Source organism: Pseudophryne corroboree, chromosome 1 (assembly GCF_028390025.1).
Source record: "Pseudophryne corroboree isolate aPseCor3 chromosome 1, aPseCor3.hap2, whole genome shotgun sequence".
NCBI classification, from domain to species: Eukaryota; Metazoa; Chordata; class Amphibia; order Anura; family Myobatrachidae; genus Pseudophryne; species Pseudophryne corroboree.
Window position 1 is genome coordinate 464327005 of NC_086444.1, and position 27270 is coordinate 464354274.

A 27270-nucleotide genomic window follows, 5' to 3' on the forward strand; every position below is an offset into this window, starting at 1 on the left:
CTATGCATATAACAGGACTATGACTATGCAGACAGTCAAAATGGTATGAGGGTACCGCTCGCTCACATATACACTGCTGTATGGGATTTCAGTAATTGCTTACTGTGGTGCGCAGTGCCAGGTTTAAGGCCCGTATTACCAGCAGATGAGCAGCTTTGTGGACGGCTTTGCATAGCACTGTGCTATGAGCGCCGCTCACCTAGCTCACCCGGAAGCAGATGCAAATGGCTCCACAGGGGAGGGCGGGGGTTTGCGGGCGCCACTCACTCGGAAGCAGGTACTTTTCATTGTGGTCCTGGAGCAGTGATTGCACTAAGTGAAAAAAATTGTGGGTCCCAGGGACCCCTCACTTTATGAAAATGGGGTCCTACTCCACGATTTCTGGGTCCGATCACATATGATGTGTTTTGTGTGTATGCTGAGCACTATGTGTGGATATGGGAATGTATATACTGTATGCTGGGCACTGTGGAGGGTTGAGAGTGAGGTGTGTCTGTGTGTGGAGGGGGCGTGGGGGGTAGAGAGGGAGAAGGAATCATAGGCGTGCGCAGACGTCGACATATGGGTGCCGCTCCGGACTCCCCCCCCCCTCGGCCAGGTAACAGACTACATCCTCCACCCCTTCGACTGGGACATAAGACTGCTCACCTGGGCCGCCCAGGTAAGCAGTCTATATCCAGGACAGGGGAGGTGAGAGTAAACTATAATGCTGCGGAGGGGGAGAAGTCTGGAGCAGCACCCGCATGTCGGCGTCTGCGCACGCCTATGGAAGGAATAAGGGGAAATGGGAGGGAGATGCCATAGGGGGAGGTGGGAGAGAGAAAGAGGAGGAATAAGGAGAGATGGGAGGGAGGGAAAGAGATGATCATTTAAAATAATACATACAAGTGGGGTAATTACATGTATACATATACAGTCAGTTGCAAACACTTCCTCACCTCAGACTGTTTGCAGCTGCTACTTGGAGACAATCCTCTTGGTTGTCAGGCTGCCACTATGGCCAACCTCTGAATGAGTGACCAGGCAGACCAGTAGGGACTTATAGTAACGGGCGGCTCTGCCACTTCAACCAGCCTTCTGTTTGATTTTTTTTTTTTAATGAGTAGTCCTGTGGGTGACTAAGGGTGAGGAGCCTGCTGACTCCGAGCACCCAGAGCGATAATATGGCTGCCGCAGCTAGCACAGTCTCCCTCCATTCTCCGGCCCCCTCCCGTGGCGTCCAGTCAGCCCCAGCCCTCGTAGAGCACGAACGCCCAATCTAAGCAAAGGTGCCGCTTTGTAAGAATGGCACAGTGCTGCGCCGGCAGCTGTGTCACAGACACACAATCTGCCGAGCAGAGCTGCACCCGCGGCTTCTGTCACTGACTGTTGTGGCCGAGCTAGGGCGCCCCCTTCTATGTGGTGCCCTACTTGGCTGCGTAACTGCCGTACAGCCCTGGTGTAGTCTCTGGAGTGGCATGCTGGCAGGCAGGGAGGACGGACATCTCAGGCGGGCTTGGCTGAGGCGACGCTGCCGGCGGCGATTGGCTGAGGAGACGCTGCCGGCGGTGATTGGCTGAGGAGACGCTGCCGGTGGCGATTGGCTGAGGAGACGCTGCCGGCGGCAATTGGATGAGGTGACACTTGCACTGGGTAATTTTATTGGTCGTGGCGCACAGGTCAGTGAGAAACAGCGCGTCCTGCGGGACCCGCTCATTTTTAAAAAATGAGTCTGTCACTGCCTGTAGCGGCATCACTCGAGTATAAGCCGAGGGGGGGCTTTTTCAGCACAAAAAATGTGCTGAAAAACTCAGCTTATACTCGAGTATATACGGTATACCATTCAGATGGCTGACATTTTTGTATTTAAAATCTTTTTTTTACTGATTTTATGTTATATTCTAATTCTCTGAGATTTTGGATTTGGGGTTTTTCGTAAGCTGTAAACCACAATCATCAAAATTATAACAAATAAAGGCTTGAAATCTCTCACTTTGCATGTAATGAGTCTATATAACATATTAGTTTCACCTTTTAAATTGAATTACTGAAATAAATTAACTTTTGCATGATATTCTAATTTTCTGAGTTGCACCTGTACATAGAGAAACTCTTTCAAATGTGTCTTTTTGGCTGTAGATTTAAAAGACTATAAAATGCAATATATTTGTGTATAATGGCCCTCATTCCGAGTTGATCGGTCGCAAGGCGAATTTAGCAGAGTTACACACGCTAAGCCTACGCCTACTGGGAGTGTATCTTAGCTTCTTAAAATTGCGACCGATGTAATCGCAATATTGCGAATACAAACTACTTTGCAGTTTCTGAGTAACTTCAACCTTACTCTGCCTGTGCAATCAGTTCAGTGCTTGTCGTTCCTGGTTTGACGTCACAAACACACCCAGCGTTCGCTCAGACACTCCCCCGTTTCTCCAGCCACTCCTGCGTTTTTTCCGGAAACGGTAGCGTTTTCATCCACACGCCCATAAAAGCCGTGTTTCCGCCCAGTAACACCCATTTCCTGTCAATCACATTACGATCGCCGGAGCGATGAAAAAGCCGTGAGTAAAAATACTATCTTCATTGTTAAATTACTTGGCGCAGTCGCAGTGCGAATATTGCGCATGCGTACTAAGCGGATTTTCATTGCGATGCGATGAAAAATACCGAGCGAACGACTCGGAATGAGGGCCAATGTTACATTTGTAGCTATCGTATAGTAGGCTCTGTTTATGATCATTTGTACAGAAAGGTGCAAAATGCCCCTCTTCAGGTATATCCATTCTGGGATGTTGTCTCAGATATCTGCCTTTATGAATACCTGGAGAATATAATATATCGTTTTGTTTATTATACATATTTATTTCAAGATATAATGCAACCTACACTTCAGGCTTAGTAATGTCTTATTCCCCGCCACTGCTTACTTTATGAAGAAATAGTCTGACACACAAAAGACTCTTTAAAACAAGCAGTATGAAAAGATGTATAAAAATCTTACAAGCATTGCAATATAATCCTAACAATACCTTTTATTATTTTTTCATAGCTTCTCTGGATATATACAGTTTTCCAGAAGGGAAGTCAACATCAAATCAATCAAGCAATGCACCTACATATGTAAATACCCAGCACATAAATAAGAAAGCACTAGGTGCACTTCACAGGAGTATGGATGGTATGTTCTGTGGATCTGTAGACAGCTGCAAGGACATCAGCCCAAGAAAAGATCTATTTGACATGAGTATGTTTTTTCTATAATCAGTTGCACTCTTCTGTTATTAAAATGATGTTGCCATAATTTTAATAATTAAAATGAATAACCCTGGGAAGGTTATTTTGATGCACAATGCGTCTGTTCCACAGTGTACAATCAGATTGAGACCTGTTACACTTCCCTTTGGTTTGTGGAAGAGTAGTGGTTTGTACATGCAGAGGGCAATGTGTTCCTATCATAGGGTGCAGAGGCATGCCCATTTTTGTGGAGCGTTGCAGAAAGGAGTTTTTGGGCTACGAGGTAAGATTATTGGAAGTGAGATAAGGTTGATAGGGCACATTTTAGCAGTGTTCCTTGCCATATGGAGGGGTTCATGGCCATTTTGAATCAACAAAAGGTATTTAAGTTTGCAATAGCACAGAACAGGTCGAGATCACATCTCACTCTATGAGGCATACATAATAGGATAGGTGTTTGCCGCAGGTGTGAGATCCCAGATGTACTCCGACGTTTTTTCTAAGTGGCAGTCACTTACAAGTCATGGTTTTGTCTTATAAATGATTGCCGCTTTAAAAAAACGTCCGAGATCAGGCGGCACCCCGCACCTCCGGCCAACTTGGTCCATATTACATAATGTAATAAAATGCTTCACATATGTGTCACATACAAATAACGGACACTTAAGACTCTCATGGCTAATATTAGGCAACTCATTTTCCTTCTGAAAAAAAATAAATGAAACTAATTTGATTTTTAAGGGGTGAGAGTCTTGTCTTTCATTATCATCATTATTTCCTTGGAACATGTTGTAAAACTGTACAGTGTACCATACAATTAGACTAACAGATCATACGAAGAATGAATTATACATAGAAACAGAACAAGGACATATAGTTTGTCGGAGAAAGTGCAGTTATGAGAGAGGGTAGAGAGAACATGAGAGCTTACAGTTCTTACCTGATATTTACACAGTTGGACCCTAAAGATTTTTACACTGTTACTTAAAGTAAGCTGGGTGGGTCATTGAGGTGAATAAGTGCAAATCTTGGGGTGTGGACTGCACAGTAGGAATGCTTTGTTAATTTTGTTGAATGTAGAACAACAAATAATCAAACACTCTAATAGACCAATAGCTGTTCTTTTTGTACATACTGGGCCTCATTTAGAGTTGAATGTGTGACAATTTTCCATTGTGTCAACATGTGTCATTTTGACAAGTGCTATCTCCCTCTTCCTCTCCTTTCCACCCTGTGCTTTAGGGCCCCTTTTGTCCAATTTAATTATACTGTATATATCTTTCTAACAGAACAAAATCATGCATTTGAAAATATATGTAACTAAGATCTTTGGATTTCTATTATATATATAGTTTTTCATATCTTGGTACAGGTACAGGTACAGTTTGGTGTGCTGGGTGACACCGGGGGTTAATTCCCAATGTATTTCTATATCTTCCTAACACCCTCTCCCACATCCCATGTTCCACACCTACTCTTTTTCTCTACTCCTAACCTCCAAAGGTTCACAGGTCTATCCACACACTTTCCTACCCTTTCCTGCTATCTGCCCTCTCACCACCATTCACTTTTCTATACCTTTTCCAGTTTCCGTACACAGAGTCCTGCACGCATTCTCTACTGGGGACCCTTCTTTCTCCCTCCCTCCCTCCATGTCATGTTTCATTTTCTTGGTGTGCAGGTGGGATTGTCCATGGTTTTGTGATTTGTCTGTGGCCAATTGTATTTATTTATTTATTATTTTTATCCTTTTTATTTTATTTTATTTTTTTTATGTTTATTTCAGCGTGATGTTACTTTTTCTTCTTCACATGAACTTGTATTAATATTTGTCATACAATACATTTTATTTTTTTCATAATTTTCACAATAATCAATTTTATTTAATCTCCACAATTGTTTTAGTCTACCACTATAAGTGTTTTTATCCTTCACACCACACACCTGCATGTGCTCCCTCCTATTTAAATTTTAGAATTGTTTTTGAAGAAGTTGCTTGTTTTTTATGACAAACAGGTGCGCACTGATTTTTTTAGAAATCTTATACGTATTGGGCCTCATTTAAATGCATGTTAATTTCCTTTGTGTTATTTTTTATTCCTGTATTGTAGACCTGTGTTTGTTACTCCTATTAGAGACAGGACTGGGGCAGATAAGCATAATGTCAGCCAAGCAGGGGCATGTTCTGTTATGTGTGACATAGATGTGGTCTAGTCTAGTGCATGCACAGGGAAGCCCCAGTAATTTGAGGCTGAAGCTGATGGCTAGGAGGCTACACATAGCATTGCTGAACCCTCTCCAACATTTTACCATGAGGCCCAGCAATGCACTGTCTCTTTTTTTCTATGACACTTCCTTACATCATTACATTATGTTCAAAATAAGGTAAAACTAGCATTTATTAACACTTTCAAGCCACATACTATGGTACCACTAGGCTTAAGTATATACCCTTGCAAGTATAACATACACCTGGCATAACTGCTATATAGATATAGTACGTAAATCCAATTGAAAATGTATGTACACTATTTTGTATATGCCTTTTTCTGCTACCTCTGTGCCCATTCCCAGTAGCAGATCTTGCCACGGGCAAGCAGGACTTTTGCCCGGGGCGCCGCCTTCCGGACCATGGCAAGATCCGCTACTGCTGTGTCCCCCGCTACCCGCTGTGAAAGGAACTAGATGCTACGCGTCTAGTTTCCCTTCGTGGAGAGGACCTTTGCTGTGCGGTGCGCGATGACATCATCGCGCACCGCACAGCATTTCAGTGGCGCTACTACTGTACAGGGGACGTAACTGACCACGCCCCCTGTAACTGACCACGCCCCCTGTATGAAGGCACGCCCCTATTTCCCGCCCGGGGCGCTAAAAGCCCTAGAACCAGCCCTGCCCATTCCCTCTTTCACCAGGTAGAAAATTCTCTGTCCCTGGACTTTCCTCTTAATTTACCATTGCAGTTACCTGTTTTAAGGCCCGTACACACTGGTCGATATATCGGCCGTTCTCTTGAACGCCCGATATATTGCGGGAGCGTCGGCAAGTGTGTACGGCCGATACGTCTGTGAACTCCGTCGTTCACAGACGTATCGCGTCGGCCGCGCAGCACAGCCGACAGCCAATATATCTACCGATATATTGGCGCGTCGCTGTGTGTGTACGGGGTGGTCGGCCGACCGCCCGTACACATGCAGCGGCGGCCGGTGGTGATTGACAGCTGAACTGGGCGGGCGTGTGTACACGCCCGCCCAGTTCATGACGTCAGTCCCCGACGGATCGGGCAGTGTGTATGCTGAACACACTGCCCGATCCGTCCATAGATATATCTGCAGATCAATTGATCTGCAGATATATCTTCTAGTGTGTACCCACCTTTAGACTAATTACTTTATTTGACTTCTTTTTAGCACAGTTGACTTCAAGCATACATTAAGTTGGAAGTCAAAGAGCAGAGAACTTTGCATCTAGTGGAAGGGGTCCTGTTAGAGGGTCTCCTTAAATCTCATGATAGGCCACACCCCAGGTATGCAGTCAGAAAGTCTTCGCTCATAATGTCAACATTTGCAATAGGTTTAGGATTAGGGTTAACTTTAGGGATAGGGATAGAATGACACTAAAAAAAGACTGTCGGCATTACATGTGTCAACATTTGAATGGTGACATTGTTAATGTGAACATGGTCAGTGTCGACATCCAAACTCCAGGCCAAACCCTAATATAACCAAACACTTCCCAGATGTGCGTGGCTCTGCCTGGAAATTACGGAGGCTGATGGTGCTATTGCTGGGTAGTTGCCATAGTCTCCTGGAAGTAGCTACTGGACTGATTTTTTACTTTACACTGTTATTCCTCTTATGCTTACATATAACGTTAACTTGTGAAGAACATTGGTTCAAATTAACTCTAAACTTCCCACAGAACCATTTGAAGATGCACTGAAGAACCAACCGATGATACATAAAGATGCCTCAGTGGATTGCTCAAGTCCATTGTTATCCAGGGCAGCAATCTTAACCATAAATGAAGAACTAAAATCAGAAACCTGGTTTGTGGGAGAAATGTGCAGAAAAGAAGCAGAGAAGTTACTGAGGAAGGATGGAGATTTCCTTGTTAGAAAAAGCATCAATAATCCTGGTTCATATGTGTTAACTGGTATGCACAATGGGCAAGCGAAACACCTTCTTCTAGTAGATCCTGAAGGCACTGTGAGTACCTGAGTGCTATGTTATTGAGTACATTATTATTACAATCTCACACAACTGCCATCTTGCGCTCCCCACTGCCAGTGTCTCACATCTGCATCCACACATATGGCTGTTTGGAGATGATTGGCTGTCACTTTATCTTCATCCGCTGTATCTTCAACCAAGGCTTAGTAAATAGACCCCATAATTTGGTATATATAATCAATCTACTAATAACAGAGGGGCATCATAACCTATAGGCACACTGGGCAGCTGCCCAGGGCTCCACAATTTTAGGGGCCTCCGAGCAGGGGTTGGTGTTTGTTACACAATCAGAGCGGCGAGACAGCATTCTCTACTGGCCTCCCAGGCTGCAGCTAGGGAGGCCAATCCCGGGCCACTTTTTCAATCTCGGGTATCGGGATTGAAAAATGGTAAATCCCGGGATTCCCAGGATACCCGGGATTGGCTATTCCCTATGTGTCCGCCCTGCCCGCCCCGCACACACAATACTCACCATAACTCGGGGGCGGGCTGGTGGTAAACATCCGTCACTCTCGGCAGGTGACCGCGGACAGCTCAGCGTGACATGTCACTACGCATCACGCTGCGCTGGGGAGGAGGGAGGAGGGAGCCGGGCAGCATCTGAGCATCCTGAGAACGCTCAACGCTGATCCCTCAATCCCTGGGATTGGAGCTTCCCGGACATTTTTGGGCCTAGATCCCGGGATCCCATGCTGCTTGATTGATTGCTGGAGCTATCTACAAAGCAGAGTGCTGACAGCCATTCACGGTATGAAAGCATGTGAGACACCTGTGAAGGGGCATGCTATGAATTTTTTTATTGGTTCCTGTGAATGGGTCCTAGTGAATTTCTTTGCCCAGGGCCTACAATGCTGGTAAGACAGCCCTGTTTTGCGTTCTTCATATTTTGCCTACAGTCTTAGGCACAAGCAGGTGCTGTACACCCAGCCTTCAAGAGGCTGCATAGGCCAATAGGATGGCCCATCTGCACCTACCATGAAATGCCATCACTGGGCCCACATAAGAGGACTGGGTTCTCAGTACTGCCAATACATTAGTAAAACTTTTGAACTTCAACAATGGAGGATAATTTAAAGTTCTGATCACAAATATTATATATGTGTCTGGTACACTGCAGTCTTTCTGTAACCTTTTAGCAGAGGTTGAGGTTGATTGATAACAGACAATAGTTTGTACTCAGCTACAGATCAAATAGGGGATATTTTATTTTATAAACATCTTTAAAAAAGAAAAAAAAAAGATAAATAATTATTTCCAGTGGCAGTTGTCCAAAATTCAAATAGGGAATCCACACCAACTGTCAGTGAGTCCCAGCCAGTGATTTGGCAGTGTTTGGGGTGGCAGTTGGTGGGGCTCCCCTATTTGAATTTTGGACTGCATTGCAACTGCAACTGTAAAGGAGATATTTATCTCTTTTTTTATTTTTTTTAGATATTTATGTTTATTAAATATCACCCATAATTACAATGCATATTGCACATAGAAAACACCATTACTAATGTTTCCATATGTAAGTGATGGGCATAAAGTAAAGGTATAGGAAACCCGCGCTTCTCCCTCAATTTTGAAATGCTGCTGAATGGGATAGAGATACCTGTAATCCTCTACAGGAAATTAATTATGTATACAAAAGAGGTTTTTCCCACAGCGCTTATTCAAAACATAACCAATAATAATTTCTCAGTAGTTTATTCACATCAGATAAGTGTAAAATTAAAAATAAAATTAAAACACAATAAATACACTCAAATACTCAATATCCGTTTTTTAGCATCACAATATTCTTGGTGTTAAAACGTACTCAGTAAAAACCTATATATAATAGGATATTTCTTTCAGCCCTATTTCTTTTTCAGGCTGCTGATTTTAAATACAATGTAACTTTATAATAGCAACAAATGTTTCTTCTGACAAATTGCTTCTGGTAGTCTGTGCAGTTCAGGTAGTTGCCAGAATCTGCACTATTATATTCTCCCTCCAGGTCCACTGGGATGGTAAAGTATGAACAAGTCGGTTTCAAATAAAAAAAAAATCATGAAAAACTCATGTCGACTTTTTGACCTGTCGACATTTTAAATGTCGGTATTTTGACCTTGTTGGTATTGTAAATGTCGGGATTTTCACCATGTTGGGCTTTTCACCGTGTCGGTATTTTGACCGTCGGTACATGGTTGTCGGTATTTTGACCATCGAGATTTCGATTGGAGGCAAATTGACCGCATCCCATGCAGCATACAGTAACAGCAGTCTAATACAAAATGCATTATCAGTTAAAAAAAATTCTTTGTTGTCTGTTTTCATAGGTTAGAACCAAAGATCGTGTATTTGATAGCATCGGCCATCTCATCAACCACCACCTGGAGAACCACTTGCCCATAGTGTCCTCTGGAAGTGAGCTATGTCTGAAGCAGCCTGTGGAGTGTAGGCCTTGATACTACTGTCACTTCCAGCATGCTAGGGTGTCTCACAAGAGACCACACATATGTATACTGTAGTATCAGGATCCAGTGCAATAGGAATCAGATCTTATGGGTCAAATCAATGTGCTGAGCATGTACAATAACTGGCACTTCTTGAACCATGATTTTTATAAAATTGTTTGATCCCTTAATGTGAATATACAATGTGTGTATATATACACTGAACTATGTATATATAGATATAAATATATTTATATTTTTGGAGACTATGGCCAATCATGTATGGGGATAGAAAAAGACTGGTATGTTTTAAAGATAATAGAATAATCATTGTGGTACTATAGCTAGACACTGAATGCAGCGTTCTGATTTAATAAAATGCTGCACTATCTGATCACAGTTTAATAAGCACAATACGGAGAACCTGACCAGACAGAAGGTGGAGGCTACTCACATACTATTTAGTCCTGCAAGGTCTTGATATCTTTCGAGATCCCTCCAGCATTCAAAGAGATGAGTTTATTTATGCTGGTGGCTGTGATGCTTGAACACACCATCCAATATGTACTGTTACATAGTCTAGCATTTAAAATTCTGTGATTGGGGTTTTTGTAGGCTTTTGAATATAAATTGCGGTTTTCTCCAGCGCAAGCTCAGGCAAACTGTGGCTCTCTAGCTGTTGTGGATAGAGCCAGGGGTTGTCTAATTATGCTACAGAGAGAGAGAGGGATATCACTATCCCATTGTACTACAAATGTTAAACTAACTTTGCACTGAATGAGCTGGTGCAGTGGTGCCAACTGATTCAAAAAGCATTTTATCTATATAAAAAAAAAATGTATAAAATCTTGGTACCTTCTAAGGCATCACTAGAGATGGTGTGATGTCTAGTTTATTGTATTTCAGGTGTGCTGCTGTATGTAACAAAATATATATTATATTTGATGGCATTTTATGTCCCTGCCTATTAAATCAGTATTTTTTTCTACAACTTCTTGTACACATTTCTAAATAGTTTTATATATGTGTTCCTATAATGACATGAGTGTAAAACAGATATTTTTTCATATTTCTAATGCATTATTAGTATGTAGCATTGGCTGCCTTTGTAGCATTATGTACTGGAGAATATCCAACCAGTTTCTTCCTGTACAATGTATTTCATGTTCTAATGTTGATGCATGAGACAAAAAGTGCTTTGAAATGTACAAGAGATCTTGGCATGGCATCACAATAGTGTTCTATTATTACAAGTCTGAAATATTGCATTTTGTTTCATTGTGTTTTTAAATAATCCTGGGGTTTATCAGAATTGCATTTCAGTGGGGCGTTTTCTGTGACTTTCATGTATATCAGAATGTGTTTTACATGCAAAAGAAAAAACTTTAGGGCAATTGCTAGGTTTGAACAGTAGGTATCTTTACAGATATCACTTTGACATAACGGTCTTATGAGTTTTGAATTATTGAACAATATAACAATTGCTGTCAGCTAAACTACATTTAACATTTACTCTTTCTATATTTTCTGTAGAATTAAAAATATTTCTATAAATTTATAGACGCAGGTGTGATTTATATTTTAAAGGGCTTTGTACGGGAAGAGTATGCTGTAACCCATAACAGCCAATCAGATGATTGCTTTTATTTTCTAATCTACACTAGAACAGTGGCATCTAGAATCTGGCTGGTTTCTGCAGGTTACTGCTTTTCCCCATGTATTTGCTTCCATAACTACTCCCTTATATGGCGATGCTGGGGTCTGGAGATATCGGTGCCCAGGAGGGTATCCGGTCTTTAGCTTGACCGCACTTAGGTCGGCACTCATTAGGTCGACCACTATTGGTCGACATGCATTAGGTCGACAGGGTCTATAAGTCGACATAGCAACTAGGTTAGCATGTACAAGCTTGACATGGAAAAGGGTCGACATGAGTTTTTCACATTTGTTTTAATTTTTTTTACTTTTTCATACTTTACGATCCACGTGGACTACAATTGGGAACAGTAGCATGTGCCGAGCGCAGCGAGGTACCTTGCCCGAAGCATGGCAAGCGCAGCGAAGCACCTTGCCCAAAGCATGGCAAGCGAAGCGAGCCATGCGAGGGGACATGGTGCACTAATTGGGGTTCCCCGTCACTCTACGAAGAAAACGACACCATTTTTCTTTTACAAAATTCATGTTGACCTTTTTCCATCTCGACTTGTCCATGTCGACCTAATGACCATGTTGATCTATTTCAGGTGTCGATCTAGTCACTGTCGACCAATAGTGATCTACCTAGTGACTGTCGATCCTATGATCCACACCCTCCAGGAGGGTCCACCAGGCATCCACAGTACTCTCTGCAGATATGACACATGCTCTTTTCAGAGCAGAGCAGGGGGCAGGAGACTATAGTAGTAGCGCTGGGCTGTTACCTAAGGTTTGCTATGGGGGTCCAGCGGTGCACTGTTCCTCCACTCTGTAGGGCACTGTTTAGTAGTGAAATGTACCTGGCTGAAGAGATTATCCCAGGGTAGGATGTTAGCCAATCATGTAATGCTCACATATAATCCTGGCAAACCTTTATGCCCAAGTACATCCTGCTGCTAATGTTGTGATATGGCTGGGAGTCCTATTCTTCTTTACGTATATTTTGTAGATTCCCTTTTGATAAATGTAGGTAATATTTGTGTCTTTTACAAAACTATTGCTTCTCAGAATGCTTGTCACCAATGTACAATACATGCTCCTATGTTTGCCACCATTTCTACCAAACTGTAATCCATTCCTTTATATCTCCATTAATAACATGGGCAACCACTACCACTTTTACCAGCTGGTCGGTAATACACTGGCATATTGGCAACCCAACATTCTTTGGCTGCATTGGCAAAAATAACTGTCTACACTGTGTGTAGCTGACAGGTGATCGTTACCAGTTTTAGGATTTGATCACATGTGGTATTAATGAATTTCTTTCTCCTTCACCCTTCATATGACAGCTAAACAGAGGTGCAGTAGAGACTCATATCTCCCAAATTTTTCTGATAATGTAAGTGGGGTATGGTCTCGCGGCAGGGGGAGATTATCGAATGCCCCCAGGCCCTCTCTCCACTGAATAGATGCCAAGCGCAGGCGCACAGCATCTCTACACCATTGCTCTGCTAAACAGTGCAGCAGGTGAGAGGGGGTCTCCCAATGTCCCCCCCCCCCCCACCACGGGACACTGTGGCCTGCAGATGGGGCTTAGAGACAGAGCCTGAAAAGCGGTACTGTCCTGCCAAATTTTGGACATATGGGAGGTATACATATAGAGAGACATTGGTGCAGTGCGCACAACCAAAATAGATTATAAGAAAATATCATAGAGCATGTTATTCTCCCCCTGTCCTTGTTCTCACATACTCCTCTGAAAGATGGTTCTGATTACATAATGATCTATAGTTGAGCAAGCTTCTGTCATTCTTTTATTCAGCTGTCACATACAGAACAGTGGGGAAAGAAATGTAATTAATACCTGTGTGTACTACACCTAAATTAATCATGGCCAGTAGAGTCTATGGATCATAATTTAATCTGCTTTAGCAGAGCAACTTGCACCTGTATTTTATAGTACTGTAGCTCCTGGTTATTCGTTGTCATAATTCCTGCAGTAGGTTAATGAGGACAGTGTAAAGGGGAACTTTAATTAAAAGTGGTATTGGGCAAAATAATGTTTTTAAGGCCAATATATACTGTCTCAGTGGGGGCAATTTACTACAGAGAATGTCATTTAGAGGTGCATATATAACAATTTGTATTGTATAATATATGTATTTATATACTGCTTATGTGCATATACTGTATCTATGTATATTTTTGCAGGAAGGAGCAAAGTACCATAGGACAAGTGCAGTTAGGTAGAGCTCACAAAACTGCAACTCTTTCCCAGATAGGTACTGTGGTATGCAATGATGAGACAAGCCGGCAGTGGGGAGGGGGGTGCATGGCCATGCTTGGCAGCATGGCATCGCTAGCGACATCCCCAGATTGAGATGGATGTACAACCGAAGGGGGAGCGTGCATCGTTAACAATCTAGTTGATACGCACTAGACGATTTTAACGATATGTCGTTCCGATCTGTCAGATTCGGCCACATCGTTAATAAGTGTGTACCCACCTTTACACTATGTTTAGGGGCCTATTTATCACACCAGTTTTTCATCAAATTATGGAGGAACTTCAGTTTCAGCATAATTTTATGTATCAGCACTATGTACTAATACTATCACACAAAAAAACGAATTAAGTGCTCCACTAAAAGGTAATTACAAATACTTATACGTATATGCTTACTCTATGTGAAGTTAGTCATAAGATCCACTTCAGAGTCCAGTTTTCTTCAAGTTCTTGAATATCTTTCCGAGTACATAAGTATAGAAAAACAAACAAAAAAATAAATATATATATATATTGTAGCAAGTCAATGATTATGGATAAACATAGAAAGTCTGGAGTAAATGGTAGCCCCCATCCATAAATCACATAAGGTGCAAAGTAATTGATAGAAGGTCATCCCGTTTTGAATGAGGTAGTACAGATGCTCACATTAGTGCTTACACCTGAGTGAGGGTCGAAAATATATAGGTATCTTTATAACTCCTGATCCCTGGTTTAAGTTACCCAATAAAGGTACCGCATCTCCTGAGTTCCTTCAAATAATGCTTACATGTATGCTTACATAAGCTATATATGGGATCCACATGTAGCGGTTTCTTTTTATCCCTTGCTGGGAATCTCCTTTCCAGGTAAAAACACAGTCAATACCCGGTGTAGGAAACACCAAAAAACAGGACTGAATCCAACAACTGAAATAGATTTAAAACAACCACATCACCAAAACCACTGGGAATGATGTAAAAATTAATGATGGGTCCTCAGTAATAGGAAAACGGCAATGCACCAATGCCTTTCCACTAGAATAGTCTATATCTTAATAAACCGGAACTTTGCAGCCCCATAGCAGTCTGTGATTGGCTGAGATAAATCTTGTAATTACAATGTTCGCAAAGCATACGTTATTTTTGTTTCCTGTCATTCACAGACGCATGTCACCATTCTCCGGCATTATGATTTCATCAGGTGCACAGTGATGCGTACTTTACATTGCATCTTTTGGTGGAAATATTTGCATATAAAAAAATAATTAAACGTACACGTGTGTGGCACTGTCTTCATAGATGTCAATCTACAGTATGGGACAACTGTCTCCGCCATAAAGTCTAGAAAAGATTTTCATTGCATAGAAATGTTTTATTATTGCAGCCTATGCCCCTCGCAATTTATGAAAGTTGGACCAAACCAGTTTGTTCTCTCATAAAAACAGCAGTGGTTTACCATGACCAAATTACTATTATGTATTAAGGTAATCCTTTGGTTGGGTTGGTATGCGTACTGGCAGTCTCCTGACCCCCGGTCACATAAATAACTACATCCCCTTTGGTCAATAGGCTAATTCATAAAAACAGTTCAGGCAGTGATGCAGCAGTAAAATAAATACATCTGTCTCAGATTCTTCACCTGCATATGATTGCATTAAGACAGTGTCCTGAAGATGTGGGAGGTGCTTCCGGTGTATATGATGGAATAGGCAGCTTAGAGTTTACTTTTAGCAGCAAGTGGTTTGTCAGGTTACCACTAATGCTGGGCATATACGCTACAATCATCTGGCCGATCGCCCGATATCATCAAATTGATCAGATAATTGCAGCATGTATGTGGCCAACCAATCTGAATATATTGATCGGTCGGGCATGCCAGATCGTCCAGCATGTCCCTCTGATGCAATATTTTATAAGTGTCTGGTCGGCCGCATCGGGCAGTGTATGCCCTACTACAGCCAACTGATGGACATTCCCCATTCCTTCACATGGGCAGGAACGGGGAAATGTCTCCTCCTCAGGGCCAGAGCACCAGTATCAGGTGACATACACAGTGTATGTCTCGGATATCGGCAGTAGCAAATAAAGTGCCTGTTGGCAGGGCCGGATTAAGACTAGTGCGGGCCCCGGACAACAAAAGTGTTGGGGCCCCCACCAATAAAATTGAATGCACCCCACCTCTGTCACTAATATGCCCCTTAGTATAGTAGGAGAGAGAGTGAGGGGAGTAATAGACAAAGAGGGTGTCAGGGAGAGAGAAAGAGAGGGGGAATTGAGGGAGATAGAGATGGGGAAGAACGAGAGGGGGGTCAGGGAGAGAGAGAGGGTGTTGGAGAGAAGGTGTTAGGGAAAGAGATAGAGACAGAGAGGAACAAGAGAGAGATAAAGAGGGGGTCAGTGAGTGAGAGAAAGAGAGTAAGAGGGAAGCAAGAGAGATGGACAGAGAGAGGAGAAAAAGAGAGTAAGAGGGAACCAAGAGCGAAAGAGAGGGTGTCAGGGAGGGAGAGACAGACAGGTAGAGAGAGGGGAGCAAGAGAGAGAGAGAGAGTGTCAGGGAAAAAGAGCGGTGAGAGACAGAGTGGGCATGTCAGGGTGAGAAATAGACAAAAGGAGAGAGACAGAGAGGGAAGGGAGAGAGAAGGGGTGTCAGAGAGAGGGAGGGAGAGTGAGCAGGAGAGAGGGGGTATTAGAGAGGGCCAGAGAGAGAGAGAGAGAGAGAGAGAGAGAGTGAGTGAGAGGGGAATAAGTGAGAGAGGGTGTCAGGGACGGAGAGACAGAGTGAGAGGGGAGAACGAGAGACAGTGAGAAAGAAAGGAGCAAGGGAAAGTCAGGAAGACAGAGATGGTTAAAGAAAGAGGGAGGGGGAGTGAGCAGGAAAGAAAGGGTGTCAGGGATGGAGAGAGAAGGGAGCAGGAGAGAGAGAGAGTGTCAGGGAGAGAACTGAAGGAGAGACAGAGAAGGGAAGAGAGAGAGAGAGAGAGAGAGAGAGGGTGTTAGGGAGAGAGAAGTGGGGTTGTCAGGGAGGGAGAGAGACAGAGAGAGTGGAGCAAGGGAGAGAGAGAGACAGAGTGAGTGGGGGGAACAAGAGAGAGGGAGAGAGAAAGGGTGTCAGGAGTGAGAGAGAGGAAGAGAAAGAGGATATCAAGGAGTGAGATAGAGGGGAGCAAGCAAGAGAAAGAGAGGTAGGGAGGCAGGAATAGAGCAGGATAAAGCTACCTGTTCAGCTGCAGCAGCATCAGGTCACTGATGGGGCGGGCACTTCACAGTGTTAGGTCCCATCCCTTCCCCATACACGCACGAATCGCAGAATTATGTCCATGAGAGGGCGGAGCTTACTGTAGAGATGGAAACAAAGTTGTCTCCATCTCAAATAAGAAACAATCCTGTACTGCCTGGACTCGCTCTAAGCCGACCAGGAAGTGTGCAGGGGGGCCGGAGCGGGGTAGTGTTTGCCGGAGTGTGGGGGCCGGGCCCCGCACTACCTATAATCCGGCTCTGTCTGTCAGTCTGACAGGCATTTTATCTGCCTGTGTATGCCCAGCATAAGCAACGTATTTAACTTCATGTTCCGTATCTGAGAAAAATAATTAAAATAGTTTGGGGGTGTAATTATAATTCTTATAGGATGTACCTCTTTTAACATATATATGTGTACATATATGTATTGTGATGCCTCACACCTGCTGTAATGTCTCATGAATAGAACTGATGGCTATACATTGGTAAATGTAAGTATGGTTTAAATCAAACCTGTGTGCCCAGGCACCCTGGGGTGCCGCAAGTATCTTGCAGTGTTGCCTTGGGTTGGTGGTCGAGGACCAAATAAAGTTATTTATGGTCAAATTGATAGGCAAAACCAGTGCTAGTGGCTGCCAGTCATAAAACATATGGACAATCAGAAGTACAACTGTACACCAAAACATAACTGAACCTAAAGTTGGGTACACACTTGAGCGATGTGTACCCAGAAGATATGTCGGCCCGATGGGCAGACATATCGGACCCTGGGTACACATTGAGTGATATTAATAAAAAATGAAACGATCATGTTCTGTCCTCCAATAGCATACTACAGGACCAAAGCGATATCATCAGGTTTGATGTACAACAGTGACCATGGGCACCCACATATATCAGTCATACACACTGTCCGATTTGCACCCTTATGAGCGATATGTCGGTCAGATCCGCCAGATCAGACAACATATCGCTCAGTGTGAACCCAGTTTTACCCTCAGTCAGGCGCAACTGGCCTGACAGGCGCCGCAAAGCTGTTCTCGCTCCCCTCTCCACCCCAAGGGGTGCAGGGACCTGTCCCTCCTACTACCTTCCTATCTCTAGGTGCTGTTCGAAACCCACCTAGTCAGTTTTTCCGCCGCCTGCGAGGAGTGCAGTAGTGACCCTCCTGGCCTCTCAGGCACACTGGGCCCAAACGCCTCTGACTTTTGAAGGTTCATTTTTCCTTTTATTTTCATCTATTAATTGTTTATTTTGCCCATTTTATGAATGAAAATTACAAAGGTTGTGGATATTTTGTGGAAATATGTAGGTTCGTCCAGGATGGCCTCTCAGGCACACTGCGCCCAAACTTCTACTCATGTTTGTGTTTTCTCTTTTTTTGCTTCAGATTTTCTGCTAAAATGGCCCATAAAACCTACAATTTCTCTCTTTGTACGTCCTAATGAAGGTCACTGATCACTTTAAGAGTGTTAGAAATGAGTTAGTTAGTTAGTTGCTAATGACGATTTTCTAACAGGTGCCTGTCAGGCTCCCTGTGCCTGAACCCAGGAATCCCAGAGGTGCGCCTGACAGAGGGTTAAGGGTGACCAGTAGATACAATTTACTTAATACAAATTTTTTTCTCTAAATTTATCAATAAAAAAAACTTTTATCCTAGGGGTGCTGTGAATAAATCATCATAATTCAAGCAAGTTTGGGATCGACTAGCTTAAATGAATGCATTGTAGCAATGACTGCCATGTTTTTTTTTAACAAGTTTAGATTGATATGCAATGTCCTGTGCAGGACAGTACCACCAAAGGATATGTCTGCTGCTGTTCAGTAAGTGTAATGACATGGTGTGTGACATTCTCAATTGTCTTTATTTATTGAGTCCACACTGTATGCAAAACGTCGGATGATTTACTGATGTGTACTTTTACTGTGAGCGTCTATTGTAATCAAGTGATAGGTGTTGAAATACTGTTATTGCCTATATCACTTACATACTATACCAATTGTTTAGTTAAGTTCAGTATGATTGACCGGCGGATGGGATGCTGGCGGTTACAATACTGACGCCGGCATCCTGAACTTTGAAATCCTGACAAGAGAGAGGTAACTATGTTATCCCCTCTCCCCTACCACCTATCCCTCCCTGTCTGCAGCTTAACCCTAACCTTACCCCTTAGTGCCAAACCCTAACCTCCCCTCGGTGGTGCCTAAACCGAACCTTCCCTACCCCGCAGCCTAACCCTCCCTCCTTAGTGCTTAGAAGTAACCTCCCAAGTGGTGGCTATCCCTAATCCTCCCAGCAGCCTAACCCTACCCCCCCCCTTCCCGCAGCCTAACCCTAACCTTACTCCCCGCTTTCCCGCAGCATAACCCTAACCTCCCTCCCCCTACCCCCGGGTAGCACCTAAACCTAGATCCCTCTACCGGCCCTAACCTGCTCACAATCCTTACAGTCGGGATGCTGGCTGCCAGGATTTCAGCAGTGGTCTCCTAACCCTGACGGGATTCCGGCATCGACATTTTGATGGGTGACAGTATTCCGGCATTGGTACTCCAACTGCTGCGATCCCGACAGCCATCATCTTAACCACGTTCCGTTTAGTTTATGTAAACATTCTCTAGAGGTTTTCACAAATTATATATATAAGCTACATTTTATTTGACCTGAACATGACTGTTCTGCTATTGGTTTGTGAATACTTTCATGTTGGGGATTACTGAGGCTACCATATTTTTATCTTAGGTGCGCTAATCTTCTTCTTTGTGTGTCTTGCCTGTCTTCTGTATCATCATGTATCCATATCAGTGCTTAAACTGTGTCATGAAAGTAAACTAACCAACATATGATGCACCATATACATGATCAAAGTTTAACAGTTAAATTTTGATGATCATGTATGTCCTTGCTTTCACATACATGTAAGTGACTGTATTTCCCTTTTGGTGAGTTCACTACAACTAAAGAGTGAGGCATTACTGCCCTATAGCCCTATGGTCTTGAGATTAATTGCCATCACAGCTCTCACTGTGTGGAGTTTGTATTTTCTACCTGTGCTTGCGTGGGTTTCCTCCAGGTACTCCTGTTTCCTCCCACAATCCAAAAATATACTGGTAGGTTAATTTTATTGTATTTTGTAATGATTGGAATGTGGCCCAGATTAGCTCCATCCTGTGTCCACCAATTGCTGCAAACTTATATTCAGCTTGTACCAGTTTATAAATATCACAAATTGCGGATCATTAATACAACATATATGTATATAATAATTATAATAATATAATAACAAACTACCTGTACCTGAGTACTTTGTGCCACGACCCACAGTGGCGCAGCTTGGCTCAACCCATCCTTACCTGTTTGCTACGGTTCATTAAGAGAGCTTGTGTAAACAGGAAGTGGTGCAAGCGTAATCTCCGGTAACTGGGATGGCCCGGGGCTCCTTGGGGATTCTTGGTATATTGACCAGGATGGTGTCCAAAAGTTCACAATTTCTGATATCTGCAAGCTTCATTTTGGAAGCTCCACCATTGCCTGGCATGGATAGTGATATTGTATAATTACTGAGTTGCTTTAGATAACACAATGAGCAGCTTTGCAACTGGATTTTATAAAGTGTACCATAATGCTAGACTTATTGCGCAGAGTTGTGATATAACTCATACTTGTCTACTCTCCTGAAATTTCCAGGAGACTTATGACTTTTGTGGTATTCTCCGATTCACTTTTAATTGTGTCCTTAATGGACCCCCGATGTACTATAATGTAAATTGCGTCATTGTCAGTCAGATGTGGGACCATTATAATGCACGCCGCATCATCATGTCACCCCTCTGGTGGAGAAAGTGGACAAGTAAAATGCAATCGAAGACTTGCTTTCCATCATGAACAATGCATTTTAATAGCATATAGAGTTAAAAAAAAAACAAAAAAAAAACAGCTATTGGTTTTCACAGAAACCTTACAAAATGTATTTCTGGAGGTTAAACTACAGAACAAAAACAGATGACAAGTCTCAAAGTTTAACTTTATTACATATATTGTTTTAAAGATATTACAGCTGTGTTGCAGTTCAGACATCGTTTCATTGCTCTGTTGCATATTTGCTTCAATTTTACCAGTCATCTGACACTAAGGGCTTCTGCACATCCATTTTGAAATATGTTTGTACAACATGTAGCCAGCACTGGACACTAGGTTAATCAAATATCTCACTGAACAGGTTAGATCATGCAAGCCCTAAAATGCTATATAAATAGGTTTTATCTAAAGTTCAGACAATAGTTTTTAAAGTTTAAATTTTATTCAAATAAACATTGGTGGATAATTATATAGTGTTCATTAGAAATTTATTCTAAAAAGTGATACTTTTTATTATTAATTAATTCAAGCTTAATTGCAAAAGTCGTGTTCCAAATGCTTTTTTGGTTGTTTGATTATTTGGATCTTCTGTATTATTTTATTATATTGTACTTCAAAGCATGATGTGGTTGAGTTTGAAACCAAAACTTTATTTGTTCAAGTTTTGTTAAGAACCTGGTAATCTCGTTAAGTTTGTACAACAGTATTATTTTACGATAAAATGCTTTTCGTCAAAGGCTGGGAAATTGTATTCTATCGTTCTGCTTGTGGTGCTGCTTTGTTTTTCAATGTTAAGGGTATTCTTAGAAAAAGAACAATTTTAGCTGTAGCAGCAAGTTTTCATGGCATTTTATATAAAGTTTTTTATTCTGTTAGTTCATCTAATCCCTGAACCCCGCCACCCCCTCCCCAATTGTAGCGATTGTCCCATTAACAATTTGCAAATCTTTGGAAATCGTAACAATGAACATTAAACTTTCACAGGTATGTGAACCCAGTAACCAGTTAACCTCAACTGAATGCTTAGAAAAGCTTTTACTAAATGTAATAACATGATCTCTCTCTCCTTCTCTTTCTCTCGCTCCCTCTCTGTGTAATATTTATATATATATATATATATATATATATATATGAGCTTACAATTAATATGTGTTCTTTTAGCTATAGATAATCAGATCAAATTCCCTTCTTGTACTGTATTCTTTTGAATTTGGAGATCAAAAGTTGAAATAATGTCAAACTATGTTCAATATCTCCTGTAATGCAAAATGTTTATTTACATTAACTCTTACAGCAGCCCAACTAAACTGAATTTATATAAATGTATTGTTTATTACTTATTACAGAGTATATATGATTTGAAATGTATTTTTTTTTCTTGAGTTTAAGAAGAATTTATTTGTAAATTTCCAGACTGCCAATGGTTTAAGAGATATTATGGGGCAGATTAAATTAACCATGAGGCTTACCATGTGGCTATAGCTCCAGGTTTCACATCCAGAGCTATTCAATTACTAGCCAAATTCCCAGCAAGATTAGCCAACGGCTAGCACATGTTAACCCATTGATTCCAGGCTAAGTGTATAGAATCTGTGGGTTACTGCACACGGTAAATCCCAGGGGGTGCACTTAACATAGATTTTACCTTGCAGCACATGAGGCTGCAAGGATAAATCCACATTAACTGCACTCTCTTGGGCTTACCGCATGAGGTCGTAATTGAATAGCTACTGGCAGAGCCGCAGCTGCGTGGGAAATTTAATCTACCAGGGCTTTATATAAAGAACATGATGTATTTGCTAAAGCAGAGCAGACCATAGCAAAAGTCTTCAATTCTACCTGATTTTTCAATCACAACATTACCAATATTTTTATCATCTGAAGTCAATGACAGTATATATATATATATATATATATATATATTATACACACACACATAAAGGGGAAAGGGGATCATGGACTTGTTTGTTAAAAAATGCCTTAGTACAGAGCACAGGCAGAAGCAATGGATTGGGAGTGAACAATGCTTGCTAAGCTGGCTTTGGTATTCTTTCCATATGGGTACCTAAAAAAATATTTATGATATTTACAGTATGCTTGACAGACTGTAAAAGCTAAATTCTGGGGCTTTGTTTAATAAAATTGTCTATATGATCTTAATTGTGAAATGAACATTGAAATAAAAGGAAAGATACATTTTGGCTAAAAGAGACTAGGGTCCTAATATCCAGAAGAAGCCTTCGCTCTGTTTAATATTGTTATTGGAGAGCTTCCTGTTTATATTCTAATGCAACAAAATGTTTTTTACTGTTATCGCTTGAAATCAGTCCAATATTTAATTTTACTTAGTGGGGCAGATATTAGAATAAAACTTGGTCAGATCAAAGTGTGCTTTCTGTACCAATGTATTTCTCGCGTTTGAATTTGAAAATGAACGCTAAGGGAACTGTTAAATAATTATCTGTAATAAAATCTGTGAATGGTAAATCCCATTTGGGAGAAAAATGGAAAAATTGTACTTGTTTACTTTTTTTAGTGCATCTTGAGGGAACATAATTATATCAACTTATATTTCTGGGATGGTTACATCATCGTCTCTTTTTGCACATTAAAACAACCAATGAACCAGTAGAAAGACATAAAAAATACTATTATTAGCGTTTACTAGTACCATCTCTTTTACCATTAACTAGCTGCACATAAAAAGGGCTATATATAAAGTATATAGATAAATACTTTAAAAGACCACGTTATTCATATTAATATTATTGGAAAAAGCATAAAATAGCAATTTTAGGAAATCCCTCAATTTTTAGTCCTAAATTTTCATATTGAAAAATATGGGTGCTGAAAAACCTACATGTTCTTTATGCCCTGAAAAAATGGAATATTCTTGGACTAATACATTTTAATTTAGTAATTGCATTGCACAATTCTTAGATCTTTTGTAAGGATATATTTAGATACTAAACCCACATGTCCCCCCCCCCCCCCCACAGACATTATATTAAAATAAACTTAGTCCAAAAGACACAATTGAATTACACCATTAGCATATACAGTATACGCAATAGTCCATACCTGAAAAAGTTCTAGTATCACATAACCAAGAATATTTATTAACACTTTTGCAAATAAAATAGGGAATGTCCACTGAAGATGTACATGACAGGGAAATAATAACCGCCACTAGCCAGAGGTATAAAGTATAAGAAACACAGTTTGTAAGGATATTAAAAATAACTGATGTGTTTAATGAACATACAAAGGGCCAGAAACTTAGAATATAGAAGCTAAATTAACATATCTATAAAATTCTGTAAGTAATATTCTCTTATGTTTAGCTTTGTGAATTCATTATTTTAGGCTTCATTTGGTACTTTTCTGCATGAAAAGGGATGTCACACCACCCGTGTAACACTATGTACTAGAATATGCTGGTGGCAGATGATGCTCAGAGAAGTGCTGCCTCGGCTCCTCTTGTTAAGCTCATTTTAACTGCTGTACTGTTTTTCTATACCTGCATACCACATTCCCACAGCCTTCAGGCATTGGAGAACCTCCTCTGGACAGCAATTTGTCTACCTGAAGCTCAAACTATTGGTGGTGTGGCCATGCCACCTCTCCGTAACCAGATTAAGTGAGGGGGTAACGCAGGACATCCTGTACCCCGGGCCCAAATCAGCTCCAATATTCAGTAAAAACTTACTGAATAAGAGCTGGAGCAGTGGATGAAGCTCACTGAGTCACAAAGCAGAGAATATCACTAAACTTATTATACATTAGCAGCCAATGTCCACATCAAGTGTCCTCCTCTGCATCATGAGACCCCTTCTCCACATCAGCACCGACATAACATCTGAGGTCACAGTCTTCTTTTCTCTGTGGAACAGAGCGACATCACTCCTACTATCAATATAAAGGTAAGGAATATGAGGCAGCTCTTGTTAGTTGTTGTCTATCTTTGATCTAACTTACACATGTAAACAGACAATTTCTACCCCAGGTTACAGACAACAAATTAAATTAACAAATGCAATAGACTGACAGATGGAAACATCTATGCAAAATTGCGGGTTCCAGCTCCAGCCTTACACCTGTTGTCATGAGCTGATGGAAAATCTGGCCTCCCAGACGTCACACTGAATTGTCAGAATTATTTGTTACAGCTTATAACGCATGTTAATGCTTACATATTTTAGCAGTGCAGCATTTATTAAACATAGCAAGCAAAGGCATACAATTGCACAAACAATAAACACAATTATCAGGACAGTTATATTCTACAAAGCTTTAAACAAGGAAAATATATCCCAGTTTTTAGAATCTGTGCATCCTTTTTTCTCATTTTCCTAATCCTCTATAGGGACAGAAATGGGGAACATCTCTCTGCTGGTATCAAATAGCTTTTGTAACGGGTTGGAATCTGGTGACCGGTGGTGGTAATCCCGGCACCGGGATCCCGGCCCTCAGATTGATGCCGGTGGGGGAGTTTGGGGGGTGGGGGGGTGGGTGGTAGTGCAACGAAGGCCCTTGCGGGTTTGCTGTGCTCGCCATGCAGCGGGCTCGGTGGCAGGCTCTATCCCCACTCTATGTGTATTGTGGACACCCGCCAGTCACATGATTACATCCCTTTGCAACAGGATGTAATCATGTGACTGGCGGGTGTCCACAGCCCGCTGCTCGCCACGCAGCGGGCTCGGTGGCAGGCTCTATCCCCACTCTATGTGTGTTGTGGATGCCCGCCAGTCACATGATTACATCCCTTTGCAACGGCTTCAGGATCAATTTATGAAAGTTATTTATATGCCTTTTATTCTATAAATATATCAGAATGGGGCAGGGAGTGTCCCACATATGAAATTTTTGAGTCCTAAAAGAACAGTTATTAAGAGTTGCTAAATATCATGGGCATATAAAAAGGGAAACATTTATTTGCCCAATTATGATGAATCCACTTTCACATTAGTTGGGTGGTTATTTAAAGGAAATCCCTCAGATTGCATGGGGATAAGATAATGAGCACAGACCCAATTTTTTTTTTACCAACAGGGTAAAAGGTTAAACTCCTCTTCAGAATGCCATCCACAGTGAGGAAGAATGCAGGGAGATTCCACACTGACTAGGGCAACGTAATCAGAGAGAGAAAGAGAGAGAGAGAAAATAGGATTTTGGTACCTACCGGTAAATCCTTTTCTCTTAGTCCGTAGAGGATGCTGGGGATACCATAAGAACCATGGGGTATAGATGGGATCCACAGGAGACATGGGAAATTTAAGACTTTAAAAGGGTGTGAACTGGCTCCTCCCTCTATGCCCCTCCTCCAGACTCCAGTTATAGGAACTGTGCCCAGGGAGATGGACATTTAGAGGAAAGGATTTTATTGTTAAACTAAGGTGAGATTCATACAAGCTCACACCTCAAGCACGCCATACAACTTGGCATTCAACATAACTCAAGGCAACGGCCTGAACAATGTCAGCAACAGGCTGACTATAACGTAATCCAATCTGTGTGTAACCATAACTAATACCTGCAGACACAGACCGCACAGGGACGGGCGCCCAGCATCCTCTACGGACTAAGAGAAAAGGATTTACCGGTAGGTATCAAAATCCTATTTTCTCATACGTCCTAGAGGATGCTGGGGATACCATAAGAACCATTGGGTTTATACCAAAGCTCTAGAACGGGCGGGAGAGTGCGGATGACTCTGCAGCACCGATTGACCAAACATGAGGTCCTCATCGGCCAGAGCATCAAATTTGTAAAATTTTGCAAAAGTGTTTGGACCAGACCAAGTAGCTGCTCGGCAGAGTTGTAATGCCGAGGCCCCCCGGGCAGCCGCCAAGGACGAGCCCACCTTTCAGGTAGAATGGGCTTTCGCCGATTTTGGCAACGGCAATCCAGCCATAGAATGAGCATGCTGGATTGTATGACAGATCCAGCGTGCAATACTCTGCTTGGTAGCAGGAACCTCAATTTTGTTGGGAGCATACAGGACAAACAGAGCCTGTTTTCCTAATTTGAGCCGTTCTGGCGACATAAACTTTCAAAGCTCTGACCACATCCAGAGATTTCGACTCAATCAAGGTATCAGTAACCACTGGCACCACAATAGGTTGGTTCATGTGGAAAGATGAAACCACCTTTGGCAGAAATTGCTGACGAGTCCTCAACTCTGCTCTATCTACATGAAATATCAAATAAGGGCTCTTGTGAGACAAAGCCGCTAACTCAGACACCCACCTCGCGGATGCCAAGGCCAACAGCATGACCACTTTCTAAGTGACAAATTTCAACTCCACCTTCTGTAAAGGCTCAAACCAATGTGATTGTAGGAACTGCAACACCACGTTAAGATCCCACTGGGGGCACAAAGGGAGGTTGGAAAGGAGGCCAAGGGTTT

The 27270-nt window shown here is 41.9% G+C and overlaps 1 protein-coding gene across 1 annotated transcript in view; it reads left to right on the top strand.

The window, feature by feature from the left end:
* Positions 1-23374, top strand: part of SHC3 (SHC adaptor protein 3) — a 166739-nt gene extending 143365 nt beyond the window's left edge. Inside the window, exons 10-12 of the mRNA XM_063913703.1 lie at positions 3029-3223; positions 7132-7418; positions 9746-23374. Of these exons, the coding sequence (XP_063769773.1) occupies positions 3029-3223; positions 7132-7418; positions 9746-9874 (611 nt within the window). The 3' untranslated portion in view covers positions 9875-23374. The remainder of the gene's footprint in view (positions 1-3028; positions 3224-7131; positions 7419-9745) is intronic.
* Positions 23375-27270: the final 3896 nt, after the last annotated feature.